General features: G+C 38.8%; 2 protein-coding genes across 4 annotated transcripts; one reads left to right on the top strand and one right to left on the bottom strand.

Annotated features, from left to right (window-relative positions):
* The first annotated feature begins 1,257 nt into the window (after positions 1 to 1,257).
* LOC308310332 (heterogeneous nuclear ribonucleoprotein D0-like) lies at positions 1,258 to 7,550 on the top strand. 3 transcript variants are annotated; one of them, XR_013963485.1, is made up of 10 exons: positions 1,259 to 1,346; positions 1,559 to 1,781; positions 2,560 to 2,728; positions 3,455 to 3,616; positions 3,783 to 3,914; positions 4,497 to 4,593; positions 5,431 to 5,586; positions 5,845 to 5,932; positions 6,529 to 6,630; positions 7,414 to 7,550. XR_013963485.1 is itself a non-coding variant. In XM_080756639.1 (8 exons), exons 1-7 carry the CDS (start codon positions 1,561 to 1,563, stop codon positions 5,913 to 5,915), a joined length of 1,008 nt encoding a protein of 335 aa, XP_080612765.1. In that variant the 5' UTR covers positions 1,258 to 1,560; the 3' UTR covers positions 5,916 to 5,932; positions 7,414 to 7,450. The 3 variants fall into 3 exon arrangements, 1 of the variants encoding a protein (XP_080612765.1); XR_013963484.1 differs by having other exon boundaries at positions 1,258 to 1,781; XM_080756639.1 differs by lacking the exon at positions 6,529 to 6,630 and having other exon boundaries at positions 1,258 to 1,781; positions 7,414 to 7,450.
* A 705-nt stretch (positions 7,551 to 8,255) lies between these two features.
* Positions 8,256 to 10,960, bottom strand: LOC308310333 (vesicle-associated membrane protein 8; the record flags this gene model as incomplete). The annotated part of the gene is made up of 3 exons (XM_080756640.1): positions 10,786 to 10,960; positions 8,997 to 9,167; positions 8,256 to 8,393 (listed from the first exon to the last, which is right to left on the bottom strand). The coding sequence occupies exons 1-3, from the start codon at positions 10,786 to 10,788 to the stop codon at positions 8,256 to 8,258; spliced, it is 312 nt and encodes a 103-aa protein (XP_080612766.1). The 5' UTR covers positions 10,789 to 10,960.
* Positions 10,961 to 13,190: the final 2,230 nt, after the last annotated feature.

Raw genomic sequence — 13,190 nt, 5'->3', positions numbered from 1 at the left:
CACGATTTTCTTTCACATTCCCAGAATGAGCCAGGCAGCATGCCATGTTATTATTATTTGTTTTAATCTACTATGCGATGAGTGTACTGTGAACCTGAATGAATCACAGTTTTCAAGGGCGGGCATAAACATTACAATGTTTCTCTCTATCAAAGAAGACAACTAGAAAAATGAAAACACATGTGCTACATTCAAGGCTTCATTCTACTTGAATAGGCTTTTCAACATTATTGTGCTATTTTCCCACACAATCCAGACCGCATTCATAACTATTTACCTGTACAGTGATAAGTAGCACTCATAAACTACCTCTGGTGACTGGTACCCTTTTATTCTCACTGTGTAGAAATGGCATCTCCCAGCAGTCTCCTGTCTGAAGAGTGGTTCCTGTGTTCTATCTGTCTGGACGTGTTCACCAATCCATAGTTACCACTCCATGCGGACACAACTACTGCAAAAACTGTATCACACATTACTGGGACACTGCCGGTAATTGGTGTCAGTGTCCACTATGTAAAACATATTTCAAAAAGAGACCACTTGTGTTTGTCAATACTTGCCTTTCTGACTTGGCTGATCAGTTCCGGAAGTCACTGCAGCTGGAAAACAGTTCCAACATAGAACCTGCTAAACCAAATGAAGTCTCCTGTAACATTTGTACTGAGACCAAGCTCAAGGCCCTGAAGTCCTGCCTGGTGTGTCTGGCCTCCTACTGTGAGACTCACCTGGAGTCTCTGCCTTTAAACGACACTAACTAATCACCCCTGTAAAGAACCTGGAAGAAAAAGACTCCACCCTAAAGACTAATATGTAATCATTGTGTATATTCCTGCACTATAACTGCATCGAGTTATCTTGGTACACAGAAGTTGATCTATTGAAGATTCTGACCTTCAAAGTACATCATTTTTGTTTTGATTGTATTGCTGTATTGTTGTATTGTTCTTTCTGCTTTGGCAATGTAAACGTATGTTTTCTCATGCCAATAAAGCCCTTTGAATTGAATTGAATTGAATTGAATTGAGTGGCAGTAATGCAACAAACATTCTCCTCGTCGCCATGAAAAAGCGTAGCAGAAGAAGCAGTACGGCAACTTTATGCTTCGGCCGTACGACGGTACCACGCGCAACAACAAAAAAATAGCTGATCTACAAGCTCACGGCGCGTCGCCTCCGCGACGCGCTGTGAGCTTGTAGATCGGCTATTTTCAGGACGCGCGACACCGTCGTACGGCAGAAGCATAAAGTGGGCGAAAAAACGACGGAGCGACTGAAGAATCTTCAATTAAAAGGAGAAAGAAATACATAAACTAAACTCATTAAAGCATTGAAGACGAAGGAGTGCTGGTAAAAATAATACTGGCTTTAAGGTCTGCTTTGGTGTTGTTGTTGTTAGTTGGTTAGTTAGTTAGATAGTTAGTTAGTTTAGTATAACGTTTAGCTATATTTTTAGCAACCCTCTGATATACGTAAATATAATTTACTTAACGTGAATCCGGGGTTAACAACCCGAAGTAGCCATTTAAACGGGAATATCATATAAATTGTGCAACGAACAGCTATGTCGGAGGAGCTGGAATTCGGCGACATGGAGGCGACAACGATGAGAATGGAGGAGGATGGGGAGGAGGATGATGGAGAGGCGAGCAACGATGATCCGATGCAGCCTGATGCCAGTGTGGAGGAGGGTAGTGGTGCTGGTACTGGTCCCACCGCCGGAGGAGGAGGAGGGGAGTCTGAGGGATCCAAGATCGATGCCAGCAAGAACGAAGAGGATGAGGGGTGCGATAACTATTGGCGATAACTATATATATATATATATATATATATATATATATATATATATATATATATATATATATATACCTTTAAAATGAAATACACTATATATGTAGGCCTATATGTTTAAAGCCGCAATCTGTAAGGTTCATCTAATCATGTCCTACTCCTGTTACTAACTGGTCTTGCAGAAATGGCGTATGTTGGCATATTAATACTATGACCAGGTGAAACAATATTTCAATATAAATATCAGATACATATGTGAAAACACATTCTATCATCTCTAATATAGGGTACTTGATTTTGTATATTTTGGTACTGTGTATAGGCCTACCTTGGAATATATCGCCTCTCCAAAATTGTTACTTTTCACGATTCAAATTAAAAAGTAGCATATCCACATCATTTTGTGTGATGCCGTAGTATGATCAAGTAGGGCATAATTAATTTACGAAAAGATAAGAGGTTTCTACTTTCTACAGTGATGCAAATTGCCTGCATCCTGCATCACTAAATTCAGAAAGGACACAATCATGTCACCCTCCGGGGGTCCTGGGATGCAATACTCAATACTGTACTAACGTTCAGTACTGTACTCTAACTTAGTTGAAGTAGGACTCATGAAATGTCCCTGGGACCCATTACATTGAAAACCTATTTACATCACTGTAACAGCAACAATATAATACATTTTAATAAATTATATATATTTTTAATATATTTTCTCTGTGGATACAACACAGTTTACTGAAATTTTTTGTTTGTTTTTTGTCTGTAGGAAGATGTTTGTTGGAGGGCTGAGCTGGGACACAACGAAGAAGGACTTGAAAGATTACTTCAACAAGTATGGGGAGGTTGTCGACTGCACGTTAAAGCTTGACCCTCTGACGGGCCGGTCCAGGGGCTTTGGATTTGTGCTATTCAAAGCGGCGGAGAGTGTTGATAAGGTAGTGTGTCTGCCACATTAGATGAATCAATTACAAGTTATGTAGTCATAACCTTGATGCAGAGGATAATTGCTATTTTGCCCTGTGCAGCCAGAACCAGTACCTTATGTTTTGACAACATGGCTTGTAATTTATCGGTTTCCCTGTATATACCATGGCAGCTTACCAACAGTTAAACTATAATAAGTGTTTATTCACATTGTAGGTCAGTGGTTTTCAACCAGAGGTCCTTGAGGGGGTTCCTGCCTTCCTGGTGGTCCCCACTCCCAGCTAAATGATGGAAAGTTGGTAACCAAATGGACCCTTATAGATCTTTAACTCTTGAGTGTAAAATGAAGGCAAATGGACCCATTTGGTTTTCATTCAAAACTTAAATTATTGTTAAATATCTGCATTACTTAATGTACAAGAATTACACAATTAGAGAACATAGAATAATAGTTATTTTGACCCATGTTACCTGTTATCTCTCCTTATGGTACCAACATCATCAATACAGCAAAATATTGAGGCTGAATTGAGGCTACATCTTATCAAATACAGTGGTCCGTGGCTCAAACGCTGAATAAATAATGGGCCTTGATATGAATACTGTTGAAAGCCACTGCTTCACTTTCAACCTGGTGTTCCTTTTTTGGGCATATCATCATAGGGGAAGTGAATGATGAACAAATGAAATGACCCATTGTTTGTCTTTTCTCCCCCTGTAATTTGTATATTATAAAGGTTGCTACACAGAAGGAACATAAACTTAATGGGAAAGTAATTGACCCTAAAAAGGCCAAGGCAATGAAGAGCAAGGAGCCCATAAAGAAGATCTTTGTAGGAGGTCTGTCTCCTGACACTCCTGAGGAGAAAATCAGAGAATACTTTGGTGTCTTTGGAGAGGTACAGTTAATTTCAAATTAATATATAGGCCTACTGTATGCTTGTTGGAACGGTTTAGCCAGTGTAGGTATATAACTTTTTTTTAAAGAATATTCTTTTATGAAACCACTGTGCATATATGCTGTATATTAAGTTCAAATGAACAGCCCATTGTTTCCGTGAACAGGTGGAATCAATCGAACTGCCCATGGAGAACAAGACGAACAAAAGGAGAGGGTTCTGCTTCATAACGTTTAACGAAGAGGAACCCGTTAAAGAGATTATGGAGAAGAAATTCCACAATATAGGACTGAGCAAGGTGAATTAGCATCTCTTTCTAAAGTTTTCAAACATTGTGTCTTATTGGATAGATAGTTTTCAGTGATGGGTTCAAGTTCAAGCTTTATTTGTCTCCTGAGGAAGAGATTTGTCTTAGACAAAGGACCCGCATGCAAGTAATGCCCATGTCGCCGCAGAGCAGCGCCAAGAGCAGCGTGGGTGATAGTGAAAGGAGATGAGTGATACTAGAAATCCCAACTTCCAAGTTGAAAACAAAAGGCGACAGGACCTTTTTTGCTTTCAGAGCTCCGACACTCTGGAATGCCCTCCCTCTGGAGATCAGCCTCACAGAGCCGTTTCAAAAGCTAAATCTCTGAAAACTCACTTTTATAAAGCTAAATCAGCTAAATGTTTTAACCCATTCCATCTTACTGCATTTCTGCGTATTGCTTGTATTATCCTCTTATCCTGTTATTGTTGTTTATGGTGTGTATTGTTTTTATTCTCTGTGAAGCACTTTGTAATTATATTATATTATTATACTTTGTTTTGAAAGGTGCTATATAAATAAAGCTTTATTATTAATTAATTAATTAATTAATTCATTCATTCATTCCACCAGTGTGAAATTAAAGTGGCGATGTCCAAGGAACAGTATCAGCAGCAACAGCCCTGGGGAGGTAGAGGCGGATACTCGCCCAGGTCTCGGGGTAGAGGTGGTGAGTATACATGGTAACCTGGTTTGTGGCTCTTGCCATAATACATGTGAATTCTTCATACCTTATGATTAAACACTTTCATCCCTATTTTGGACATGCCATAGGAGAATTTTATTTTATTTTGTATGTATGTACAAGCCCACATCGGCAACACATTGCGAGCTTATAGATTGCCTATTTTTGGAAAAATCATTAATAAATGAATAGGTGGGCATGGTGGCACGTGCTGTCGCCTCACAGCTAGAAGGTCCTGGGTTCGATTCAAGGTGGTGAGGTCTGTGTGGAGTTTGCATGTTCTCCCCGTGTCTCCTAGGTACCCTCACAAAAACATGCAGTAATCCTGCTCTCTAAACTGCCTCCCCCTGGCCAGCCGGGGAGCCTGATGGAGGGGAAAGGAACTGGTTGGAATAACGTGTTCCTTCCACATGCTACGTCCAACCAGGAAAACTCTCCCCTGTCAGGTGAAAAGTCCGCTGCCCCCCCAGGTTGGCAGAGGAAGTGTATCACCCAGGATTACATTAGATAATTGACACTGGGTGAAATAAATGGGTTACAAAATCGTGGGATAACAATTTAGAAAAATAAATGAATGAATAGGGATTAAGTGATTAACAGTGTTAAACTGTTGTAGATATTTTACCCATCTGTATTTTTGGCTATTTGGAGTGTTTTTAAAAGTTGAAAATATCATATGGATCCAAGTCTCTAATCAAGTAAGCTACTGTATCAGCACCATGTTGGCTGTGTTTGCATAGTGATTAAAATGATTCAGCTTCCATTTAGAATATGTATGACCTCTGAGCTGCTTTGTATCTTTCATAAAACTTTGAAATCCAGGGCCTAATCAAAACTGGAACCAAGGTTACGGTGACTACTGGAATCAAGGGTACGGGAATTATGGAAATTATGGCTACAACGGTGGAGGATATGGAGGATATGGTGGCTACGATTACTCTGGTTACAACAATTATTATGGATACGATGACTACAACAGTAAGTCCTTTCGTTGGTGAAGCACAAATTATAAATCTTTGTTTCTGCTAAAAGCCTGATTTACAGTACATTAGTCGTGTGCCAGTGCCATGCATCTATAATAGCATATTTACAAGCTCACAACACTTTATGATTTTGTAGATCTGCTACATTAGGTGCACAACACTGACGCGAGCAAGTATAAGAGTTGTTATAACTACTGCATCAGTATGAACACAAACATGAATTTAAAATGTTAATGGTTGGTGCCATTTGTAGGTCAGCCAGGTGGATATGGCAAGTATCCGGCAAGGCGTGGTGGTCACCAAAACAGTTACAAGCCCTATTAACGTGATACAATCTACAGGTATGTTTATCTAAAAAAAAAACATAATCTCTTCATACAAACGTAATATAAGTAGTTAACTTTCTGTATGGTAACAATATGTGTAATTTCTTTCTTGTAATTCTTTTTTTCTCAGTACCCTTCAAGTGCTTTACAGTAGTGGTAACATAGAGGCTACTACAGTCTTTGTGGTGATTATTTTTTAACAGCCGGCCTTCTGCTGCCTCGTTTGCACCATTGTTTTAACTGTAAAGTTAACAGGTAAAGCACTCCTTAACTGCAGTAAATAGATGCCAAACCTAACCACTTGAACCCTAACATCCCTATTCTGGTCATGTCATAATAATGATGACAGTCTGAAATAGCCCGATCCTACAAGATCACAAGGTGTCGCAAAGCAGCACGTTGTTAGCTTGCAGGTTGGTTATTTTCGGCAAAGAGATTTGGTGTAGAGAGAGGGGGGGGGGGGGGGGGGGTCAGTTAATGTAGACCCCTAGGGGATCACGATCAACAAAATATCCGTTGTAGGGTTTACGTGGTTATTAAGGATGTGCAAGGAAAAAGAAACGTTAGTTTGTTGTCTCCTAACTCTGACATACCTTGTTTGTACCTGCCAGCGGAGATTCCTTGCAGGCCATGAGCTGACTCCCAGATACTCTCAGGGCCCGCTCAATGCGGACCGGGTACGAGAGGCATACGCTCTCGAATGCTGCCATTTGGTATGGTCTTACAACATCCCGTATCAGCTTTTCTAAAAACTAAACAAATTGGGACACGTCCAGCTTTTTGTCATCTTTCTTTTAATTCATTGTTTTCTGCTGTATGTAATGTAAAATTTAAAATACACACTATGTAATTGTCATTTTTTACAGGCCCTTACTCCCCAACAAGTAATGGTTAAATATGTAAAAATAACATTTGTTTTTCAAAGGATATGTACAGCTTTCTCTGGACTTCCCAGTAATATGTATTTCTAATCTTATCTGAAATGCCTGCTTTCTTTATTTAGCCCTTGTAGCAGTATTAGCCAGAAGTCCATGAGCTAAAACCTGGTTTGTACTTGGACGCTACTGTGTTGAAGAAGTGCATTGATTTATTAAATGTAATTAAATGTATTGCTTTGTTTTCTGTTAGTGACAGCGACGGAAAGACTCCTCTTATTAAACGTTGTTAATTTTCTTCTAACTAATTCTCTTCTTAACCTTTGTGAAGAATCAAAGTATCACTACATCTCCATAAATTTGTATGTAATGTTTTCTTTAATGTGTATTCTTTTTAACCAATTGAAGTCTCCTTGTATTCATAAAGTAATATGGCTTTGACTTCTTCGATTTATTGCACTTCAGGATTTCTAGCTTATGGACTTTTATTTAATTTAATGTTAAAATAATTGTTCGTTTTTTTATTGGACATACTATGCACGGGGAGTCCTCTGATTTACTTGTTTGTGATTTAAGTGTTTGTTGATTTATGTCTGATTATCTGTCCCATTTGTTTTCTAGGCTTCAACGTAAGGAAAGATTGAATGCCGTTCTCTGTTGGAGCGCTGGCGGAAGAGGTGACAGCATCCAAGCACACGATTGACATGACTGTGACCGAAGAATATCGATTTACTTTCTCTTCGGCATTATATTTGTTGTAACCCGCAAAGCTTTCACATTTGGATGTTTTGTTTCATTACAATACTGATAAGTTATTTCAGATAAGCTGCCGTTTTAGTTTAGTTTTTTTGTGCACAGTGTGGCGACCGTTCTTTGTTTATTGCCATGTCAAAATGGAATTGAATTGTGTTAGCAAACATATAATCTAGGCTTGTTTTACTTTTCTTTACATTTTATTATATATCACTAAAAACGTTATTTATACTAACAGTATGGCAGTTCAAAAATACAGTATATACATTGAGTTCAAATTAAAAAAAGAGAAAGGAAAAAAAATAATAAAAGTTTGAAAATCATGGACATTTCTTATAATTTTTGATACCTTGATAGATATATGTTTCTTCTCAGGTCCATGACTAAACAACTGCTGGAGTGTTGGGGACCTATACTGAACGTACTTTGGAATTCTATGGGTCACATATGATTAAGTTATACAGCTCTGAGATAACCTAAGATAATGGGTGAAACCAAGTCACATCAGGTGCATTTAGAAACTTTCTCAAAATCGTATACAATATCCCCTCAAGGCTCACTGCATCTCTTTTTGCATAGTTTTAAGTGGACTGAGGATGATCGGAATGTCTCATATAGGAGAACCACTTAATCACATGGTTATTTACACATTGGGCTCCCACCCGTTTTATTTTTAAAGCCTGCAATCCCCATTTGTGAGTGTGCATGACTTAAATGACACCCGTAGCCGCCAGGATGATGAGAACGACGGCGATCAGCACGATTACACCAATTATAATCATCATCTTAATGTTTTTCCACCAGTACTTTCTCGCAACTCGTGTAGATGTTCTTTGGAAAGAGTCGGCCTGAGGAAAGAAATTAGAGCTGATGTTAACCACCTTGACCCGGACGGGCGTCCCTGTTTTGGGCAAAAAAACATAAAAAAATTGACAGCTTTTTTTGACTATTCAACGTATAGCACAAGTTGAAGGTTGACTTCACCAATTTTCAACCTATCTGCATATAAATGGTCCTCTCCTCTCCTCACTAAAGTTCATGATGGCACCATTTCTGTCTGCTCACTCTGTGTGTCATGAGGGCGGTGGACAGTTCAGACACCTGCCTACCAGACATCATCGATGGGGAATCCAAGCTATTAGGAACCGCAGGCTTATCTGTTCCTGGAAAGTTAGCGTGCTATAACAAAGTCATTGTTCTTGCGTTAATAAAAACCAAAATAAAATATTTGAAACCTTGTTTAAAATACATGAATAACTGTCAAACGATTTCTGAAGTGTCCACAACCCTCCTATGAGACAGAGACTGACTAGAATTATATTTTATCATGGGTATTAGTAGAGGACCAATTATTATTATAAAATATGAAATGGGTTAAAATGTGTCATGATTACCTTTATGCTAATATTGAGGTGACTTTTGTATACAGTATGTGACGACATAATACTTACAGTATTCTGAAGTTCACCTGTCTTGTCGATCAAGTCGTCTAATCTCTCCCCTCTCTCCAGCACTTTGTTGATGTTGTCTTTCAGTATAACTTTAACCTCGTTGACCTGGCCCTGCACCTGGTTCATCTTGTTGGATGAGCCAGATTCTGATGGTTGAGAACCTGAGTCGGCCTAAGACAGGAAGGTATGGTCAGTAAAACCTTTTGTGAAAGATATCTGACCATGGAATGAACTGATTTTTCTCGTCCAGTGGTCCACAGATCACTAGTGGTCCATGGCGGCATACTTAGAGGTTGTACATGGGACAATGTTTTAAAACGATTGAAAACAATAATGTTTAAATGAGGAAGAGTAAATGATGGAGAGTTGAACTCTTATTAAATCCCTATTGAGTGTAAAATGAAACCAAATGGACCCTTACTTACATGTCCATTTGGTTTCATTTTACACTCAAGAGTTAAGCTTTTGTTAAGCATCTGCATTACTTAATTTACATGAAGTCTACACAATATAGAGAATGTAGAAGAATTGTTATTTTGATCAATGTTTGCCTGTTGTCTCTCCTATAGGTACCAACATCAATACAGCATGCGATTGTGGACAAAATCTTATCCAACAACGACTAAATATTCTAAGTTTGGGCTAAAGGTCATCAAATGGTGGTCTGTGGCTCAAATGCCCAATAAATAATGGGTCTTGATTTGAAAAAGAAAAGAAAAAGAAAAAGTATGATGAAGTAAATGTTTTTTAGTTTTTTAATGACTTGTTACAGATATAACAGAAAAGATTAATGTCTTCTTATATAAATGGTTGGGAGGGTGGTCCTTGAGGTTTGAAATACAGTATGCTAGTGCTCCCGAATTAAAAAAGAAAAGGTTGGGAACCAATGAACTACCACATATTACATGTTACAGTATCTGTGCAAGTTTATGACAAACCTCAGCAGCACTGAAACAAGTCCAGACAAATATTGTTTCAATAACTTATATGGCATTTTATAAATGAGAGCTCATCAGCATGTGATACTGATAGTGTTGCAGCTGGGTTATAATTTATTACAATCTAGACCATGGATCCGCAACATTTTTTTACATGAATGTGTTTATTTTTCTAGAGATAGTCAGTGTATCAACATTAAAAACCACTGACACCACATCAAAATAACACATTTTGATTGTCCATAGCCCTATACATAACCTTTATTATATTTTTTTCTTATGAAATAATCTTTCACATCAGGACTTTGTAATGATCAGTAGATTCAGAGCAATAACCCCACCTATCTCCCAGACTCCCTCCCCAGTCAGAATTTGAATGAATGTCGAATATTGACTGTATACATTTAAAAAATATATATTTTATATTAAAAGAAAGGACCTCTCTCACACACTTGTGCCAGTGATCACCTTCCGCTGTGCCAATGTTGGCAACCTATAGGTTGCCTACTCCTGAAAGTCCTGATCTAGACTATAAAGTATAAAGTGTATGCGAGTACAGAGTACTGAGCAGCTAATCAATTCACTGACACTTTACACTATACTGTATGGCAGTCACATGTCACACTGGTTTCCTGGTTTTGATTCAGATGATCATGTCAGTGTGAGTGGTTACTTTCACAAACTAGCACCATGATAATAAAAAAGTCACGACTTGTATAAGGGAAAAAGAATGATCACAGTACAATATGTCACAGTTAGTCACTTGCATAAACAAATTCACTTCCGTACATGGCTTTCACAGAGGTTTCTGGAAAAGAAAAAGGAGAACAAACTCCCCCAACAACACTCACCATGGTATAGTAGCTCTGCCTTTAGTTTTGCCAAACACAAAACAGAAGCTGCACTGCCTTCACACTAGTAAATATCTTCACAATGTTCTGTTATCCACCTCTGCCAGCATAGTAAACAACTGCAGCAGCTTCTGGTGACCATATGAGTCATACAGTTGGTAAGCAAATGTCTACATAACCACCCTCCCTTTTGTTACACATTAACTGTCTGCTGCCGCAATGTAAGCATGTGATTGGCCAAACATAAGCCTGTCATAGTCACTACAAAGAACTAGAGTTAGTATCATGAACAGGCAACAGCTCCAGAATTTCACGCGTTAGTCATAATCGACTCCACACTCAACTTTGGAAGAGAAGTAAAATATACACCACCTAATTTAACCCCTGAGGTTTCTTATAAAGAATCATTCCGGTGATTGAAAATAAACTTTTCTATTGGTCCTAATTCTAGGCACCGTTAGGCATGCGCCAGATACAGCTCAGCACTGAGCTGATATACAGCTGAGCAAAGGCCACTTTTTCTCTTGACTCTTTGTAAGTGGAGCTGCAGCTCTCAAAGGCAATAAAAAGAAGTTGGTTTCTTAACTTTGTTTCTACATCCTCAACTGTGCAATTTGGCATTCTGTCAGCAGTAGGCCACTGCCAGCAGGAAGGCGTGTTCTTTTTACGCAAACAGAATATTCAACAAGTTCACAGGTTGGGTAAAATGCAGAGGACGAATTTCACCTATGTACTGTATATAGCCTATGGCAAATGGTGCATTTGTATAGCGCCTTGCACCTATATCCATTTACATAGATTCACCCATTCACACACACATTCATACACTGATGGTGAAGGAAAGCATGCAAGGCACCAACCTGCTCATCGGGAGCAGGGGTTCAAAGTCTTGCTCAAGGACACTCTGGGGGAGCCCGGGATCGAACTGGGAACCTTCCAGTTCCCAACCGGAAACTATACCCACGAGCAGTGCCATACAATATAGTGTAACAAAAACACTTCAAAGGAGTGGGGACTATTCTACAATCCATCACAATGTGAGCTTGTGATTTGCTATTTAAAAAAAGACGTGGAACAAAATAAAGATGAGTGAAATAGGACTATCTTTGGAATATTTTGGAAGCATTTATTTTAACAATACAATCGTGTAATGGGGTCCTCAGCTCATACATCTCGGCCTAGGACCTGTTGAGGGCTGCTTAATTACTTTTTGTAGATTATTTAGATTCACATGTTGTGAATCAGTCGGCTAAACTTTTCTGAAAAACTCTCGTCAGCGTTCCAAAGACATATAGGGAAGCTTGCTTGCCTATCACTTATCATCTCTGTGTGTGTGTGTGTGTGTGTGTGTGTGTGTGTGTGTGTGTGTGTGTGTGCGTGTGTGTGCGCGTGCGTGTGTGTGCGCATGCATGTAGTATGTTTGGACTATAAATTTGGTCTTATAGGCTGTAACATTGTAATGTGTTTGTCCCAGTGATGACAACATGCGTACACTACTTTTCGGTATAGGTCACTGTCCATAATGTAATTAATGACCTTTATTATACCCCTGCATGTGCACAATCTCGAAACATTGTCAACAATGACCCAGACAGAGACAGACAGAGAGGTACAGTAGGGCCATGCCTCCAGTCGTGGCAGAGATGTGTGGTCTATCTTTCTAATTCTCCACCCCAGCTAAATTAGTTAATATTAGGGAATACACTAGCTAATATTTTCTAGGTTAGTGCTCTGTCACTCAAAGAGTAAACAGTGACACTGTAGTCAGGGGAGGTCAATTTGAGCAGAGCCTCTGAATTCGAGGCGATATGTTTCACCATTGTTGTTGGCTTCCAGGCTTTAGTTCTTCTGGGCTTTGAAGAGACAGCAGCAGTCTTGTAGTTGTAGATGGAGAGCCTTCAGGCCAGGGAAACACGTCGACCTGCAGTCCCCCCGTCCCGATAACCGTCTCTTTACTCTGAGGCTGAGCTGCCAGTAAAATCACTGTAAATAACTATTAAACGCATAAAATAATAGCTTTCTTATATTATTTAAATTGTATATTACATAAGCCTACTGTATTGTGTGATCATGTTTGTCTCCCATTGTTAATAAGTGAATAATTCACGATCGATATAACAATTAAGCCTTTTACATTGTTCAAGTTCAAGTTTTATTATGATGTTTCTTACAGATTCAAGAGGAACAAGGAATGAAAACATCATTAAACATTAAAACACATCAAACTATAAAAAAGTTTGTATTATGTATGCCTAAAATAAATATTAATCTCCGCACCTAACCCAACCATAAACTGCCTGTGTGTAAGATATCACGAATAAATAAATAATCAAACTAATAAATCAATAAAAATAGGGCAAAGAAAATCGGAATCTACGTCAAAACCAAGCGACGATTTCATAACA

This window comes from Protomyctophum bolini (genome assembly GCF_963924005.1).
Source record: "Protomyctophum bolini genome assembly, chromosome: 22".
Lineage (NCBI taxonomy): Eukaryota > Metazoa > Chordata > Actinopteri > Myctophiformes > Myctophidae > Protomyctophum > Protomyctophum bolini.
Note: the sequence above shows the minus strand (reverse complement) of the source record. Positions and strands in the feature narration are given on the sequence as shown.